We start from the raw sequence: 18395 nt of genomic DNA, 5'->3' as shown, positions 1-18395 counted from the left end.
ACTAAACCGACCTCCCATTTCCTTAATTGGGGCGGCTGGAGTGCCCCCCACTGCTGCGAAAACATTTTTTTCCGATCATATATGTCAGGGTTACCCATTGCGTAGAGTTGGTATTCAGATCTGTGGGTTCCCAGACGTTGAGGATACACCTCCACGCCTCTGGCTGCAAGTTTACCCCCAATACCTCCCGCAGAATGTTATGTATGTGTCTCCAGTATAATTGTATATAATGACAGTCCCACAGTATGTGGAGGAACATCCCTGGTTCTCCACAACCTCTTTTACACTCTCCACTCTCTGCCTTTCCCATCTGGACCAGTCTAGGTCCTGTTACATATATTCTGTGCAGTATTTTGAGCTGCACTAACCGCAGTCGGGCTGGTATTGCAACTTCCGGTGGGGATGATATCACCACCTGCCAGGCCTCCTGATCAAGTTTCAACCCATCACTATTCCATTTCCCCTTGAGGACCTGTAGTGGATCGGCCATATTGTTAATTTGTTTCTTGTATATGAGGAAGATGGTGTTTTCAGGAAGGTGCCCATCCAATATTCTATCCTCCTAGGGGGAGGCTTCCGGGAGCGTGGTGTTACTCTGTATCTGGGAGATTAGAGCATGCCTGACCTGGAGATATCTATAATACTCAGTGTCAGCTAAACTATATTGCTTTTTAAGTGAAGCAAAGGGAAGGACCGTACCCTCCCCCCAGATGTCCTTTATTAGCGAGATCCCAATGAGGCCCCACTTATCACACCCTTTAGAACTCCAAGGGCTCCCAAGTTTCTCAGAACTCCACAACGTAGTGGCAAAGTGAGTTTATTTTCCCATTGCAGGTGTTTGTTGACTGCATGCCATATATGGATGGAATGAGCTGCAGGTCCAGTCAGTGGGAATCTACGGGGCTTGGCATACAAAACTCTATTATAGTCACCTCCAGGGAGCAACAACCTATCCATGGCATATCCTGGATCATCTGGGCGGCCGTAGATCCCATGATTAATAGCCTCAAGTTGGGATGCCCAATCTTTAGGTCGGGCAGGCTGATCCCCCTGTCGTACCAATTGAGAGTTAATTTAGGAAGCGCTATGCGGGGTCTGCCCTCCCAAAGGAGTTGCCTCTGGAGACTATTTCCCTGAAATAGGAAACTGGGACCGAGTCCATCGCGTTTTGGAGCGCATACAAGAAGCGAGGCAGGGCCATAATTTTAAAGAGGACCGCTCTTCCTAACATGGAAAGGGGAAGGGATCTCCAGTGTGATACAGCACTCTTAAGTCGTTGCATGGGAGGATCTAAGTTGCGAGCAAATCGGAGCCTCGAATCTAGCGTCACATGGATGCCGAGATATCGGAAGCCTTCGGGCGCAATCTGGATTGGGCAGTTTAGCGGAATTCTGTGTGGGTCCCCGTGGATGACATAAACCACTGACTTGGACCAGTTGACGGTAAATCCAGAGTACCTCCCAAATATAGCCAGTATATCCAGGAGACCAATTAACGATACTCTGGGGGAAGTCACATAGAGAAGAATGTTATCCGCATATAAAGATATCTTATCCTCCCAGTCTAGCGACCACCTCCTTCCGCGGATTACTTGATCTTGTCTGATCCAGGCCGCTAATGGTTCCAGGGACAATGCAAAAAGAAGTGGCGACAGGGGCATCCCTGTCGAGTCCCCCTGCTGAGCTGGAGATTTGCGGTTATTTGCCACTACTCGGGCCATAGGGCCAGAGTATAGAAAACAAATCCAGCCCGTAAACTCCGAGCCAAACCCTAGTTTGTGTAAAACCACAAATAAGTAGGACCACTCAACCATGTCAAACGCCATAATAGCGTCTAACGATATACCAGTGGCCGGTTCCAGTATGGTGGGTGCTCTGCTTATTCTCTTACATATTCCTTAACATCAAAACTGCTCTTACAAAAGCGGGATTGACAACCAAACAACCGGCTCTTCCATCACTCCTCTCCTCCTTAAATAAAATCGGCCACCAGGTCTCGAGGCTGTACAAACTCTTGAGCCCCAATCATCCATGCTAAATGCCAAAACAACACAGTTCTGGTCGTCATTCGCCTCCTTCTCCATCTCAGAGCTGGAGTGGTCTGCGGCGTGGAAATCTTGCACGAGCCATAAAATTAGCCCTACATTATCACAAACCAAATTCTGGCTCACGCATAAAGTCTTCTGGACACCGTCCCGCCTATACGCGCACAAACTCAGCCCTGACGCATTTTGCTGGAACTGCAAGAGGGCTGAAGGAGACCTGGACCACCTCATCCTCCAATGCGACTGCGTCGCAACGTTTTGGGATAGGGTATTTGACGTCATCCGCAAAGTATTTAACATATCACCTGGCAAAGAACTCCCCTATCTTGTTTTCGGCTTTACAAAGGAGACCCAAATCCCAGAAACCGACAGGGCCCTCCTTGACCTCCTCCTCACGGCGGCCGTGAAAGTCATTCTAAACAATTGGAAAAACACAAAAAAGGCAAGCTTTGCCTGTTGGCTAAACTGGGTGATTAACCTTCGAGGGGCTGACAACATCTCTCTGCAAAACACACCAGGACGCCCTTCGCATAGGAAACTTTGGAACTCGCTGGATATATATTTCAAAACCCATAAACCTCCGTGATTACCCATTCCCTGTACTACTATGCCGCATCGTGGTGTTCCACCTTACTTCTCGCATCTCTTATCGTATATTTTTCCTCTTACCTCTTACACCTATTCTTTGCTCTCTCTCCCTTCTCTGCTCTTATTCCTCCTACCTACTTCACTTCCTTCCATTCCCTACTGTATTCTATCATCTCAGGTGCCCGGCCTAGTAAGGCTTCACGGCTGATTGCCACAATACCATAGAGACCGCCTCCAGCACCATGACCATCATTGAGGGACCTATAGCCTCTATATGCGAATACTCACGCTATATCCTCTTTGCATATTATATAATGTTATGTAATGTTTATATGTACATTGCTACTTCTGATTTGTATGCTACTAAAACCTGAAATTTCCAATAAAAAAATGTTGAAATGATAAACCTAAGATGGCCACCGCAGACTAGCTTCCCACGCACCAACGCGAAGACCATTTCCGATATTATCGAGGGCCAGATAGTCACTTGTACGGGAGCCAGAGCAGGGGTACGATGCAGGCAAGTTACGCGCCACCCGTTTGTAAGTATTTTCTCTACCTGTTGAGTAGTAACGAGAGTCACTCCAGACGTTTCCTCTTGAAGACGCAAACTCCCAGCTCCCTCAAGGATCAACCAACAAAATCAGGAAAGATACTCTGACTATGTTAACTAGTCCCCAAGGGGAAGTGGAGAGAGAAACAAACAACAAAAACAACACTGCTTCCTGTCGTTGTCTCTCTTAAAAGTGTACCAGGCCGTTGTTTTTTCTTTGCGCAAATCTGGACTCCCGTAATCCTGTTGTACAATACATTTAATTAACAATTCTACTTCTTCAAGCAATCCTTTTTCTAAAATGTTTTTAACACCTTAAGAAATACTGACCATTTGAATTTACGGCCCTTGTTCACACTTTTCTGGGTCTTGAGTCAAACGTTGCTGATTAACTTAACTGACTCCTTTAGATAAAGTTGAAATTATTCAATACAACTCTTAAGTAACTAACTTGAAGGTTAGTAGGTTAATTAGATTAGACTAATTCAACTCTGAACCCATGCATATGCTCATACCTGAAGATTCCAGTCATCATCTGCTAAATGGGGGTCTGTAGTTTTAAGAAAGCAGAAAGAAACAGACAGCAACCTATTCCTTAAATTACTTGCCCATTAAAAGAATAGGTTTCAACCACAGAGTTAAATCACCTTGTTTCGTAACATTTGAGTCAAATAACCCTCCTTAAGTGTATACACAAAGGTACATGAGCAGACTAAACCTTTTGCTTTTGCCAAGTCTTGTTTAATTTCTGCCTACTATCTTTTGACCTTAGATTTAGATCTGACTAGCGATTCCAAACAACTCGATCGCTTAATAGCTCCTGCGCAGTCTCAGAAAGTTATTTACATTGATTTAATTATTCTTTAAGTCTTACTCTCCTTTTCTCATCGTGGACTCTGGTCGGCAGAGAAGGAAAGTTCCGATCTGCCGAAGCGTCGTGAAGGAAATGCTGCCTCTGTCAACAGCGCTTGTTTCACTTCAAAGAAGTCCTCAAGCACTTCTCCTTGTTGAACGAAAGATAGGGAATTTCATAACGGGCATTCAATTTGGACAAGGTGACTGGATTTAGTCGAGGGACTGCTTTTAAATAGTCTCACTTGATCAAAGGGGAGAAAAGGGTTTCAACGATTTCAAGATCTCGGACGGCACAGCGGGTCTGAAGCGCTCTTCGTCACATCAACAACAGACGAAGCGCTGAACCGTTGGCAAAGGTTCCTAATATAGTCTTCGCCCGCGTGAAGCTGCGAGTGTCTCATTCTCTACTCACGCGCTGAATTACTGTCGCCATCAAGCCGATGGCAAACAAGCATTGGCTGGGGCAAATCCACAATAATACAATACAGAGAGCATTGGCTGGGGCAAATCAACAATAACATTGTACAGAGAACTGAATTGGCTCTTGTTTCCAGTAAAGAACTAATTACAGAGAATTACAGTGTTGTTAACATAATCACAACGGTCTACTAGAAACTTAAGCGAGCCAATGCACCTCAGGATTACGTGAGCAGGCCAGTTGCAATGGAACACCCCTAACACTAACGCATAGAAAGAACTCCACACTACGATCTTAAGCCGGTAAGAGTGGATTACTGCCGTTTCTACATATGTGTGGCCACCCGCCTTTGTTTATTTTATTCCCAAAAGAATCAAGAAACGAAGGGCTCGTTTTGCATAACCTGTCGGCAACGGACCTCTATTTCAGCGGTTAGTCGGGTTGTGCAAAAGCAAAAACTTGTTGTGTTTTATGTCACTATGTTTGGTTATTAGCACAGAATTTATCTACTACGATGCACCGTCCTTTTACCGAGTCCTATTACACTCCAAAAATAATCGACATTTATCCGCGATGCGTATGATCCTGCCTGTTTAAATTAATGATATCACCCGACGCTGTTTAACCAGTACCTCCACTACAAAATCGAGTACTCTTATCACATTCTGTTTCTAAGAATAACTTTAGCCCTGATGACCGCACTGCCTCACAGGGCTTCAGGACGCCTTGATACAATATGCTGTGATGTTTTCTAAATCAAAAAACAGTTTCTTTAAAATCCATTTTACCTAATTAGCACAGATGATGGCACTGCCACACAGGGCTTCAGACTGCTTTGATACAATACACTGTGATGTGTCCCAAGTCATAACCTGTATTTTTTTATATTCACTTTACCTAATTGCACTCCCACTGTTCACCACTGGTGGCATCTAGTTGAGCATGGGAACAACGTACTTTATGACTATACTGCAATCTAGGACTCAAACTACAAGAGTTGTATTTACTGCATTTACTACCCTTTCAGTTCTCACCTATCCAGGTCTCCACCCTGGAACTTCAATAGCAACGCTGGTGACAAAAAGATATTCAGCACCGACCTTGAGGTAATGTTAGAGTTAGGAATACCTTTTTCCTCCCCCTTTATAAAAATATACACCGGTCCTGAAGAATCGCCGATTGACCTGTTGGGGGCTGAAGGCGAGAAACATGTCGACCACTTGCACTATCTTGACCCTGTAGGACCATAGCCTCCAGAAAGGGTCCACTTATTTTAGTTAGATTAGTACACCCCAGAATAAAAATGTATTCCACACAGGGTAGTACTAGACCTATTCTAACTCACTCTTCATTCTCAACTCACTACCTTGACCACCACCCCCACGCACACAACAGCTGTCTCTTAAAAAGATCTCCGGCAAAGAGCCCCTTTGTGGGTGCACGTCGGGCATTGCAGCGACGGACCGACGAGAAGCACAGCCCAATGATGAATCATGACATCCTTCGGGGTGTGTGAGGGCATTCAGTAGAGACCTGTGCACTCCCCTTTCCCTTTCTCTGGAACTGCATCCCTAGGGTAAATATTTACCATCATAGTCACGATCATGAGGCACCTCCCCTGTAGTCACACACTATATATGTATAGTAGATTTTTTATGGAGAATGGTATGTTAATGTCATCTTATCTCCTAATCATTTATGATTGTGGAGTCCATTTTCTTGTGTTAAAAAGACCCTTAGTGTCTCCTATTTATATTGCTGCGTATTTCGTCAGAGGTTTAAGGTGGTGTAAGTATCCTTAAAACTTAACATACAATCAGACAGAGATTGAGGAAAACATGCTTATTTAATGGGGTTCTTTGACAACTCGTCCATGCAACAATAGCCTGGAAATGTTGCCTGTAATGGATAACAACTATTTACTTTTTACCATTTTAAAGCTTTTGGAAGAGAGTTGTTTATGACCTTAATGAAGATTTCTATTTTGCAAAACTAGGATTCAAGTTAGTAAGATTTCCTTCATCACAGGATCTTCATTAATAGTCAAATGTTATAAAATGGTAGAAAGATTACACAGTGAGAATGACAGGGATATTACAGTGTGTTGTTACTCACATGAGGTATCCTGGCACTAGGGAAGAACCAATTGAAGATTATGCAACAAACAAATGTGAGGTAAAAATGATCATTTTAAGTTTTTCACAAAAAAGATAGTAATTGGATTTGAGGCGGCAGACCCTTTGAACAGAAATCTAAAACCAAAATGCTAACATTGAGAAGAAATGACCATCTAAGCAATATTTCTGTTTTTAGGACTTTGACTAAGGAATATTGAGGAAGTACAAAAGGTATGGAAAGGCAAATAATACATTTGGTCTGCAAATAGACAGAGTCATTTATATAGAGGGCCCTAAGAGAAAACAAAGAGCCTTAATCAAACATTCCGTTTCAATGGGGAACCAATATAGTTGATCTAAGCCATCACAATTGTTCTGGTGATGAGGAATCCTAAAAAAAGAAGCCTGGCTGCTGAATTCTGGAGGATATGGATTTTTAGCAGCTATTTAGGAACACCAAAGTAAAGAGGATTTGCACAGTCAAGGCTAGAAAGAAGAATGCTTTGAAGAACAGGAAAGCTGTTTTTTTTTAAAACAGAATTCTTAGAAGGAGGTGGTGATCCCTGTTCAGTAGGCCGCAAGTATAATGTCAGGCGCTCTGGAGACGCACCTTTGATCAAAAGTTCAGTTTTTTGCACATCTAGTTTAAAGTAATTTTTATTCAAGGATGCAGCCTCCAAAAGACAGAGGCTAAAGTTAGATTAGATTATATATATATATATTTTTTTTACACTGACGAAGGCCGAAACGAGTTTGTAACCTTGCTAGACTGCAAATGCTGGAATAAAATATGGCAAACCACGCTGGAGCGACTCTGAGTGCTCTTTTTTTAAATCAGTCCCGAGGATCGAGGGACTTTGTGTTGGGAATATATATATATCTATCTATATATATCTATCTATATATTTAGCCAAATCTCTTTCGCAAGGTTACCTCTGCCTTCTTGTGACGGCGGGCTTCCGGCTAGGTTGCGAGCCTTTATATTCCAGCACAATATCCTCACGTTTTCGTAAGAAAGAACGTCGAGCCCCAATTGACCAAGTGACCAAGGAACCGGCTGGTTCCGAAACGTGTCAGGTGATGTTTGCCAATGCTGTTTAAGGAATAAAATTGCTTCACTGGAAATTGGGGCTCGGCGTTCTTTCTTGTGCTGGAATCTATCTATCTATCTATCTATCTATCTATCTATCTATATATATATATATATATATATATATATATATATATATATATATATATATATATATATATATATATATTCCGATGACAGGTCAAGCATACAATAAGAGTATCATAAGCATAGGCCATCACAGACAATCCAAATGACTTAATGAGCTTTGACAGTGGAGCAACATAACTGCAGAAATATTTCAGGCTCTATAAGCCATGAGCTACTAAGCAATTTAGCTTATGAAAAACAGATTTTTTGTTGGTATGGGAACCACTTGACATCCGTCCTCAAGAAGACTTTATCCAGTCTAATGCCTTGCTTTGCCTTGTATGCCTCAGCTTGCCACTCTATACAGTAAGATTACATGATTCACTGTGTCAACCCACTGACAACTCAAAATGTATAAGGACAGAGGTGAGTCTTAATCTATAGTCATTTTGAGATTCATCTGCAATAATCAATAATGCCAACTCAGTACCATACAGTGAAACACAGCCAGATTGAATGGGTCCAAGAAAATAATTTGTCTCAAGATAGAAGATAGTTATAGATTGATCTGTATTTCAAGATGTTTGTTACAATGGAAAACCATGTATGGTTTCATGCTACAGAGTGTAGACTTTACAAGCTGAAGCTATTGCCACTAAAAAGACTGCCTTCCAAGATAGATGTGGCAAAGTTAGTTTGTGAATAGGCTCAAATGGTGGGAGACCTTAAATTTGTCAAAACCTCATTATGCTCCCAAGGAGGCAACAGTCTCTTAATGGGGGTGGAGGGGGAAATGCTCTGTGCACTCTAAGAAATCCTAAGACACTGGAATTGTGAACAAAGAAGTCTGAAACTGTTTTTTCCTGTAGACTGTGATATATGCTAGGCTTACCATGATGGGGGAGTACTTCAGACCTTATTTAGTCTTGCAAGTGTGGCAACACTGCTTCCTCCTGTCAGGCAATCAGGTTGATGATATTCTGCTGTACAACATGCAGAACCTCTTCTATTTAAAAGCATAGACAAAACTTGTGGAGGGTCTTTTAGCCTCTAGCTAGATAGGCACCAATATAATTTTTCTGGAGATTCATATGCCCGTATTGTGTTTATTCAGGAACCATGCTGCCAAGTAGAACAATGGTAAGTTGTGTGTGAATGGCATATTTGTCCTTCTATCCAGGACAAACAATCCAGTCTGCACATCAATTTTGATAGCTGATTATGGGCGCAGCAGGATATTGTATGACCCCTGTCTCTGGCCTTCGAGAACAATCAGGATCATTCTTTCCTTCAAGTGTTTCAGTTTGATCAGGGTCTAAAGCATCAGTGGTATTGGCAAAGCAAGAAAGATATTTTCAAAACCAACTGATCAAAAGGGCATTTCCTATGGCTATATGAAGTTTGTGCATTTCCTGAATTAATTTGCAGATGTCTTCTAGAATGTCATTGTCAGGATCCATTTGTGGTTTTAGAAGAACTTTATTTTCAGAGGATCTGCTAGAACACTTATGATCCCTGGCAGATGTGCCATATTTATAGACTACTTTCTAGAGATGAACAACTTAAAAGTTGATTAGGCTTCTAGAGTGTTTGGTATATGGTACACTCTTGTTTGTTATAAGCGCACATAGCTGTAATATTGTATGTTCACACCAGTACTTTCTTTGTCATCAGAGATGGTAGGAAAGCCTATTATGTGACATGCACTGCTCTGCGCTCAAGGTTGATACAATATTAAGCCCTCCCTTCATGAAAGAGATTCCTTGTACAGAAACCTACTCAGATGGAACTACTCATCCAGCCAAAGATACACCTGTGATAACCATCTATACGACGTAAGTGGGTAAACTGAACTGTTACCATTAGATTTGGAAATGGCTCCTCTGTGGCAGACTGAAGACAAGACTAATCTGTCCTCCCACTTGACTTACAACTAAGTCTGCGGATCCTGTAAGCATTGCTGTAACAGTCATACATTTACCATTGCATTGGGAATAATGAAGATTCAGGATACAATTAGTTTTAGAAGAGAGGATATTGGTCATGCTTAAATCAACGAGAGAGAGAGAGAGGACTAGATAAGCTAGACCGTATCCCTTGGATTATGTATATATATATCAATAAGGACTAGCTAGTTTAAGGGAAGTAGAGGACTCAGGTATGTACGTCAACAAATAAGGAAAAACACTGTTTTCCTTATAAAGCCCTCACCCACCGACCTAGTCGGTGGCATGCTTCATCATCGGGCCCACCACAGTGGCACCGAATGTGCCCCGGGTGTGCTTCAACACCAGGTGACTGCGGAGCTGGTATGTTGCTGAGTGTGCAGTGAATATGGTGAGAAAGGTGAAGTTTAAAAGCTATACAGTAGGTCCCAGCACCCGAGGGTTACTTAATTTTAATGAACTGGGCCTCTGTTAGCAGATGAAAGGCAGGAAGACGTAGATTGGAGTGCTAGTTATGACCTCCAACGTCTAGTGTGGTCTACATGTTTCAGCCAGTGCCTTGTAGATTTTAAGCTGGCTTTCCTCAGGACCGTTTAGATATGTGAAAAACGTGCAGATTAAATAATAAAATTAAATTTAAGTGGTTGTGTTGTCTTTTGGCTATGTGTAGCGCACACTAAGGCGCTATGACGGTTGGAGGGGGATTCCCTCAAGCTTGATCTGTTTTATCTTGTAAAAAGCTTCATGGGTCGCCTGGCAGAGAAAGAGACCGAGTATTGCAGTCTGGTTCCTCCTTGGACCTATTCGTCCTTGCGCCACGGAAGGACCCAGCAAGGAACTTCTCTTTTGCCGTCTATGACACAAGTGGTAGACGAGGTCTTGCACATTACCCTCTGCTGTATGGTTTTTACAATGATATTTGTGGAATTTTCAGAAGAATATAAGCTTTCTTGCTCTGAAAGCCAAAACATCCTGGAAAGTTATGATTTAAACAGGAGAAACTCTCCCTGGAGAACAGATGGCAAAGCAAGCATGTAGGAGTTGGGGAATATCTCGGTTTTTACTGTGCCTTATATTAGCTGGTGGTCTGCAGGCACCCTAGGGTCTTTGAAAGTGTGATTCTAGGAATTTGTGAAACCACAGGAGGTGGTTGCAAAAGAGGCTGGCTCCTTCATTTGGGTTGTGTGCCGATGGAACAGGAGATAAGCTCCTCGGTGGTGAATATCTCTTTGGTTGAGGAGGAACAAATTTGTTAACATGAAGTGAATAATATTAGATCCAAAAATAATTAGTGAATGCAATTGAGTACAATATTTATACCAGACTATATTGTTTCTTCAGGAGATTCAGGAACTTGGAAGTTGAAATCAAATGTCAAGCTGTATTTGATGTTTGGAAGTCAAAGGATGAAACATCGATATGTGTTTCAACAGCAAATGTCTTTTCTTTGACGTCAAGTCTTTTATTGTGAGCAGGTGATACATTTGATGTACTTCTATACCTTTGAGATCAATAGGAGTGACAATATTTTTTCTCCATTTTTTTCTTCCTTTATCTCCTTCTGTGGGAGCTTGTAGGAAGTAAGAGTTGGTCCTCTGCTGAAGGAACACAGTCTCTGGTCGCTATAGCCTGCCTCTCCAGCGTTTCATGGAACTCCTTCTGCCTCAGAAAGGCATTCTCTTGCCTTCCTCTCAGCCGGATATCTTCTCTATCTTTCATGGTACCTTTGAAATTTACTTGCATAAATCACTCATCCACAGTACGAGTGGCAGAACAGTTCAACAAAGATCACTGGCTGCCTTTTTTTTCTCCAACTTATGGGGCACTTCACAAACAGAGAAAACATCAATCAACTGTCCTTGAAAGAAAAATGAGAAAAAACAGCTGATTTCGGTCATCATTTTCAGCATTTTTGAGCATTCTATGACTGTTGCCTATTTAGCTGCATTTCCTTCTGCTTTTTTGTATTAAGAGATCAGCACTAATTTTACGGTGAATGCTGGAATGTTGATGGATTCCAAATTATACATGTTATTTGGACATATCTCCTAAATAAAAATGAGAAGTGCTGTAGTTTCTTTTAATCTGCATTTAAAATTGATTTTTTTTTAAACAGGGGAATAGTTGAATGAGGAGGAATTCAGGGGAGGCGAGTGATTATTATTTTCGCAGTCGAGGGAGAACACACACCGGGAGATAAGCTTATTCATGCAAGTACATCAAACCTTTTGTGTTGTCCCAGTTTTATTTTTATTTAGAAAGTTTTATATAGCGCGCACATGACCCTTGTGGGTATCAGAGCACTTTACAATAGATGAAAGATAAATCAAATCAATAGTATCAAAAGTCGAAAACAATAAAGGATACTTCAACTTTAAAACTTCTGAGCAACAACCAGAAGGCTCCCTATTTTTATAGTACGGGGAAATTTAAAAAGTCAACAATGCATCCAAGTTTGAAAAAGGAAGCAACATTTAAATTTGCATCTAGGATCTCTAGGTTTTGGTTTCCTCAAAATAACAGGATTTTACTGGTCTCGGTACAGTGCAGAGAGGACTGGATAATATGCAAAACAACAAACAAATGCATGCACGATTTTATTGTAATGACACTGTTCCAAAAAAAAAAACGGACGGGAAGCAGGTTTTTGTGAAGAAGGCCTCATGTTGGATGTTGCACAGCATCAGAGTTCCTCAAGATTGGCTGTTCATTGCATAGTACTTAGGCAGTAAAGGTGAATAAGTTGGCGCGCATTTATCAGTAAACATTCCAGCATGGTTCTTCTTCATGTCAATTTTGGCAAATAGAATTGTTTTCCATGTGTGCATCTACTTGAAAAACTTCACTCAGTAAGTTATTTGAATTAGTTGTAAATGCCCACGGAGCACTGCATACAAATACATTTGTTGATTTCAGTGTCAATTATGGATATTTCTTACATATTTTTTACTTTTGGTGCCTTTTTTTTAAAGGGCGCTTGAAGTAAAAACATTTAAAGCACAATTTGAGAAATAAATAAAATGAACTCTATAATAATATAAACACAGGGCCTAGTTCACAACTTTTTTTTCCGCGAGTAAAGTCGGTCTTACTCTTAGATATTCTAGAGTAAGCCACCCTCAAGTCAGGAGTACGACAGAATCACTCACAGAAAACAAACGTTGTGAATGAGTTCCTCAGAAGACATGAGCCTTGCATTCAGAGAACACTGGGGTCTGACGGGAGGGATCCCCGGGACTGGATGTGCTGTAGAAGCTGGTCACAGTAGGCTGGGGTTCGATGCTTGTGCTTCACGGCTTCAATTTCTTGCACTAGCAGGGCTGGATGGACGGCACTTCCCTCTTTCAACGTTTCTGAAAGGCAAACAGATTCACGGTTCAACTTGCATGCGTTAGAAATCATAGTATAAAAAGTGTGGCAGTTAAAGGTCACACTTTCTGTCCCTCCACTCTTCGAATTCCAGATCAGACAGCACTGCAAGATCTCGGGGTATCTAAAGTGTTTTTGTTCCCAGTGAGAATTCAGAGGCTCCAATTCAGTGACCACCGGAAGCCTCCACAGAAAGCACTGCCATTGCAGGATTACTTTTATTGTTGATTTAGGCATCTGAAACAGTGTGATTCAGTGACCGAAGGCCACCTCCACAGAAAGCACTACATTTGCACGACTCCTTTTATTATTTCAGGTCTGAAACAGTGCAATTCAGTGACCAGAGGCCACCTCCACATAAAGCACAGCATTGTATGAATTGGTGTGAGTGCTGTATGTTAGTTATATTGATGCTGTGTAACCAAGGTATTTGTTCTTTTTTGCTTTTGTGGTTGTTTTGAATAACCAAAAATATGTTTCTTTGTTGTTATTTAAAAAGTATTGTGTACTGTACAGAAGAGCGATCATTTAAAAAAACTTCAGAAAGATTCTCTATATGTTGTACCCATGAAATGATAAAAAGAGTTGATTAACTTTTATATTTAAAAAAAAAGGGAAAAAATGAAATATGGTATAAAATAAATAAAGAATTTAAAAATAGAATCACTTTAAGTGTAATTGTTATGCTTTGAAGGTCTTTACAAATTGAAACATGGTTCATAATTTTTTCAAAGTATATAGGCTATGAGGGAATATATTAGTATTATGTTCTTTTACTTCCCCTCTTTTCCCTAGCCCTAAGTATCTTGAGAGGGGGGTCCCCGTTTTCATGTTATCACCTACACAGAAAGCACTGCATTTACATGACTACCTTTATTATTATTTCAGGTCTTAAACAGGGACCAGCGGCAACCTGCACGAAAAACACTGTGTTCACAGGACGTCTTTTATTATTCCAGGTCTGAAACAGTTAAAATTCCGTGACCAGCAGCAGCCTCTACAGTAAACACTGAGTTTACAGGACTCCTTTTATCATTATCTCAGTTCTGAAACAATGCAATTCAATGACCCGCGGCAGCCTCCACAGAAAGCACTCCATTTGCAGGACTTATTTGATCATTTCAGGCATCTGAAACCGCACAAACCCAGCTCCTAGAAGCAAGGGAATACTTGAGAACATGTTATTGCAGCTAGATCACCTGCTGTCTGATTGAATACAGATTAGAGAGCCGAAGATATAATGCACAGTGGGTAGGAACACGCCACTAAGCCAATTAGAAGGTACACTGGCCTTTTTTTATCCCTAATTACATTACGCACATTTTCAAGATAATGTGATTATGGCTCCTTACGTTTTTAGGTACGTGCTAAAGCCGTGAGTAAGGTTGAACTAACGTCTGATATCCCAAATCGGTCTCAGTTCCTTTACATTGCTAACCTTTCTCAATTTTCTTGGTAGAACTTCTCTAGATCTGTCCACTGACTCAGCAAAAAGCCAAGAGGGGCCGTCGCTCCAGTCACCACCTTGAAAGCTGTTTTTTTTTTTTAGCTACTGGCAAATATAATCTTCACCGCGCTCTTCCAATAGTAGCAGCTTTGCAAGGAAAACGGGCTAATTAACATTACTCCCGAACCCTATTTAATAATTCAAGGTAATCTTCCATAGTTCATTTCACACCATGTGGTATATACTTGAAATTTCTATGCCTTTCGCAGTAGTATTTACTCCGTCAGGAAAATGTCTCCATGCAAATGCCTAAGTATTTCAAGCAAATCTATATTTAAACAAAACTATGTCAGACTCTAAATATTCACTTGATACATTAGAACGCTTATTCGGAAGCAGAATTTTACATGACAGAAATAATTGAATATTCAGATGCCGAAAAATAAATCTTCAACCTTCAAGAGAATTTTATACCATACTAAAGTCCATATCCTGACAATTAATCACTGATGTACAGTTGCAAGGTCTTAGCTTTCTTAGTTTATTCATGCCACTTCCATCAGTCACTCATGGCCTAAACTACATGTGTTGATGGTAGTCTGAGACCTGCTAATAAAGAATCACTTCTGCTTACCTACTGTGTGTGACACACAAAAGTTATGATCTTATTTGAGCCCATTCTTGCTTTTGAACATTTTGTTACCATTCAATTTTTCTTCTATTTCTATAGTAGAATGTGAATGCCATTTTATAATGTTAATTACTTGAAATAATCCTATATTATACTTCCATTTGTTCTCCCCCCCCCGAGATGTTTTATGATTTTAACTTATGTAGCACAATTTCCAGAGGCAACTCTTTCAAATGAAACTGAATGATAAACAGCACACAATTTAAATGCTGTTATGCTCTCTCCGTTATACCCACTTCTTCTCTCCCTCCTTTTCTCACTGCAGGAGCTAAAAATACAATAGCCTGCACATGTACCCACTTAGTATGTACATTATAAATTCGTCACCTCAAGACAAATAAGAAATTACTTTGATTGTCCACCCACTGAGGTGCGATTAACAGTAAGTCACAACAGCTTCACAAGTCTTAAAGTATCACAGCAGGATAACAAAGGAGCCTCACTGGCTTTCAGATGGTCTCAGGTGTCCACCGTTCATCATGTAGGCCGTATTAAAGTATCTTCATTGCGAGCAGCAACCAAAGTCGTTTCGTGCAGTCACTTGATATGGAGAGGTCATCACTCTTCAAAAGGATGCTATTGTTTCACTGACCTAAAGTAACATCTATATCATGAGAATACAGTAGGTTTTCAACCATATCACCAGCCTTTGGGGTCTTAGATCTAGAATCTAACAGTGGGATCGGGCGTTCCTTAGTAGTCTAGAGTTATTTTTATGTGTCTCACAATGTCTTTCTAGTAGGTCTTGGTCTCTGGGCACTCCCGCAATCCATGAAGTTCATTACGCTCTATGCCGCAAAGAGTCTATCATGCCCATTGCACCCAAGATACAGGTTTGAGTTTATTTAGCGTCCTAGACCTGCTGAACATGAGTTTCTATAATGCCTATTTTTACACTGCAAGTCAATCCCTGTAGATCCTTCCAAAGTGTCTGCAATTGATCTTGCATTCTTGTCTTGCTCAATTTTTCTCACACCTGGACATTTAGGCCATTTAGGCATTTCATCTGAGAACCTGGTAAATATCTGAAACCAGTACTTCCATGGTGATATATGCCAGAAATGTTTCCAAAAGGGTTCGCGTCTCTCATAGATGCCCCACAGGGAGGACCTGGCTTGGCAGGTCTGGCTGGACTGTTCCCACAACCTGATTTGCATATGGCTGGGTCCAAACTGGGGTGGTGTGGTGAGCAAAAGAATGATGGATTAAACCCAGATCCTTGTGACTGGGGGTGAGTGTTTCCATTGTCGAGCATTCCATCCAGCAATTGTTTCTTTTGCATATGTCGCCCTAAGTGGGAAGGGTATGCCCAGACGTGGGCCCCTTGCTCACAACACCCCTGGATTCAAGCTAACCTGGCTGATGAAGGGTGATGCCCTGAAACTGGTCCCAGGATGCTTGCTTACGGTCCAGAGAGGACATGGCTTGGCAGTTCAGGCTGGACTGTTACCACAAGGAACAGGGTCAAACCTGATTTGCATATGTCTGGATTAAACCCAGATCCTTGTGACTGGGTGAATGTTTGCATTGTCCAGCATTCCATCCATTAATTGTTTCTTCTCCACTATTTGTTCAGGGACAGAGCCCAGTGATGGGTCTGGATATCATACCCTCTCAGTCTCATTGACAGAAAACGCTCTTGTACAGGTAATGGAAGTCTTAATCGTTCTTGAATGGTGCAGATCACTTGTCATGTAACATTCCTCTACACTTCATTTACAGACGTCTTCTCCCCCTATGGCATGTGTTAAGTCAGTGTTGTAATATATAGGTTTGTAAAAGGAGGAAATCAAAAACACAGGATTCTGCAATATTTTATTTCAGGTATCCATGCGTGGGCACAGTATTTCTGCAACAGATGATATTGCTGGCCTGTGCCTTGGAGGTAACTATATACGGTCCCATACTGACCTACCCAGCAAGGGTGCTCCATGTGTGGTCAACGTTTTTTAGTCTGTTGGAGGGGCCATTTAAACAAGTCACTTACAACTAGGCCACTGTCAATTAGTGTTCTAGGTTCAGTAGAATTAGGCCTCCCCCCCCCCCCCCCACCCTTCCTTTTTGGCTGGCATAACCTGCCTAGGTATCCTCCTTCTCCTCTCCCAATACTTTTATGATAGACATTTTGCAGTAGATCAATTTCCTGTTTGGGGGGTAATTCTGTGTAGATCTTCAGATAAATAAAACCATTGGGGTAAAGCATTACTTTATGGTACTGTGACTCTCCCCAATCATGAAATACCAATGGGTGCCACCTCTGAAGGTCTCCTTTGAGCGCTTTGTAAAGAGTTGGGTAATTTGCTTTGCAAAACAACCCTTGCATGTTGGGTGTAATATAAATAAGGCTCCCTGTTTCCCGTTTTTATTGATTTTTTACAGATACATGCAGACAAACATTTATTTTCTTGTCTGTATTTATTTTTAAATGTTGAAAAAAACAGATATTGTCTTGCTTTTGGAGTGACTTTAAATACTCTCTCCCATGACTGCCAGGTCATAGCTGTGTGGATTGATCAGTAAGGAGGTAAAAAAAAGAAATTAATTTTAGTAAAGAGGCTTAAACAGCAGTAAATATGCACAAGGTTGATATTGAAATTTGCATATTTTCAATTAAGTGAATTGATTTATGTTCTGCGGGTGTTCATAGCATTGAAACCTGGTATGCATTCAAACAGGAGTTCATATTTATTGATTCAATAAATGTGGAAATAAACTAATTTTAGTTCAATTTTTTTCACAAAACCCAAAATCAATATGGATAAATATAGATAAAATTATCAAAAAGAAATATGGATTAATACAGACGGAAATGTAATTTTTTTTTTCAATACCATAAAACCGGGAGTCCTAAAAATAAGTCTCTTAGTACTTAATTCCATCTTTCGCTCAGCTGAAGGGAAAGATAATTTCAATCCTTTCCCTATAATAAAAGCCCCATCACTATGTCCATCAGTTCTTATTCAGTGGCAATAATTTTTAAACCCGAGGCACTGTTGTGCTTGCCATAGCTCTAGAATTCACCAAATGGACGGTTCAGGGTGGATTAAAGTTAATAGGATAACACTTTCAAGTAAATGTATGGTGTGCTCCCTAACAAACTGTCCTGACTCTTTCTAATTTGAATAGCTAAAGGCTCTGCCGTCAATTTAAAGTAAATCAGGGGGCAGGAAGGGTTTAGGGGACACCCTGCTAGTCCTTCTGCCGATCA

At 41.1% G+C, this 18395-nt stretch overlaps 1 protein-coding gene across 2 annotated transcripts in view; it reads right to left on the bottom strand.

Annotated features, from left to right (window-relative positions):
* DNAAF5 (dynein axonemal assembly factor 5) overlaps window positions 1-18395 on the bottom strand; it is a 195813-nt gene that overhangs the window by 10329 nt on the left and 167089 nt on the right. The window contains exon 13 of one of the 2 annotated variants that reach the window (XM_086940560.1): window positions 12830-13033. In XM_086940560.1, coding sequence (XP_086796686.1) covers window positions 12879-13033 — 155 coding nt within the window. In that variant the 3' untranslated portion in view covers window positions 12830-12878. Of the gene's footprint in view, window positions 1-11823; window positions 13034-18395 lie in introns of those variants that run through there. The other variant, XM_086940559.1, reaches the window with a different exon arrangement.

The sequence above is a fragment of the Lissotriton vulgaris genome, chromosome 10 (genome assembly GCF_964263255.1).
Source record: "Lissotriton vulgaris chromosome 10, aLisVul1.2, whole genome shotgun sequence".
Classification (NCBI taxonomy): domain Eukaryota; kingdom Metazoa; phylum Chordata; class Amphibia; order Caudata; family Salamandridae; genus Lissotriton; species Lissotriton vulgaris.
Note: the sequence above shows the minus strand (reverse complement) of the source record. Positions and strands in the feature narration are given on the sequence as shown.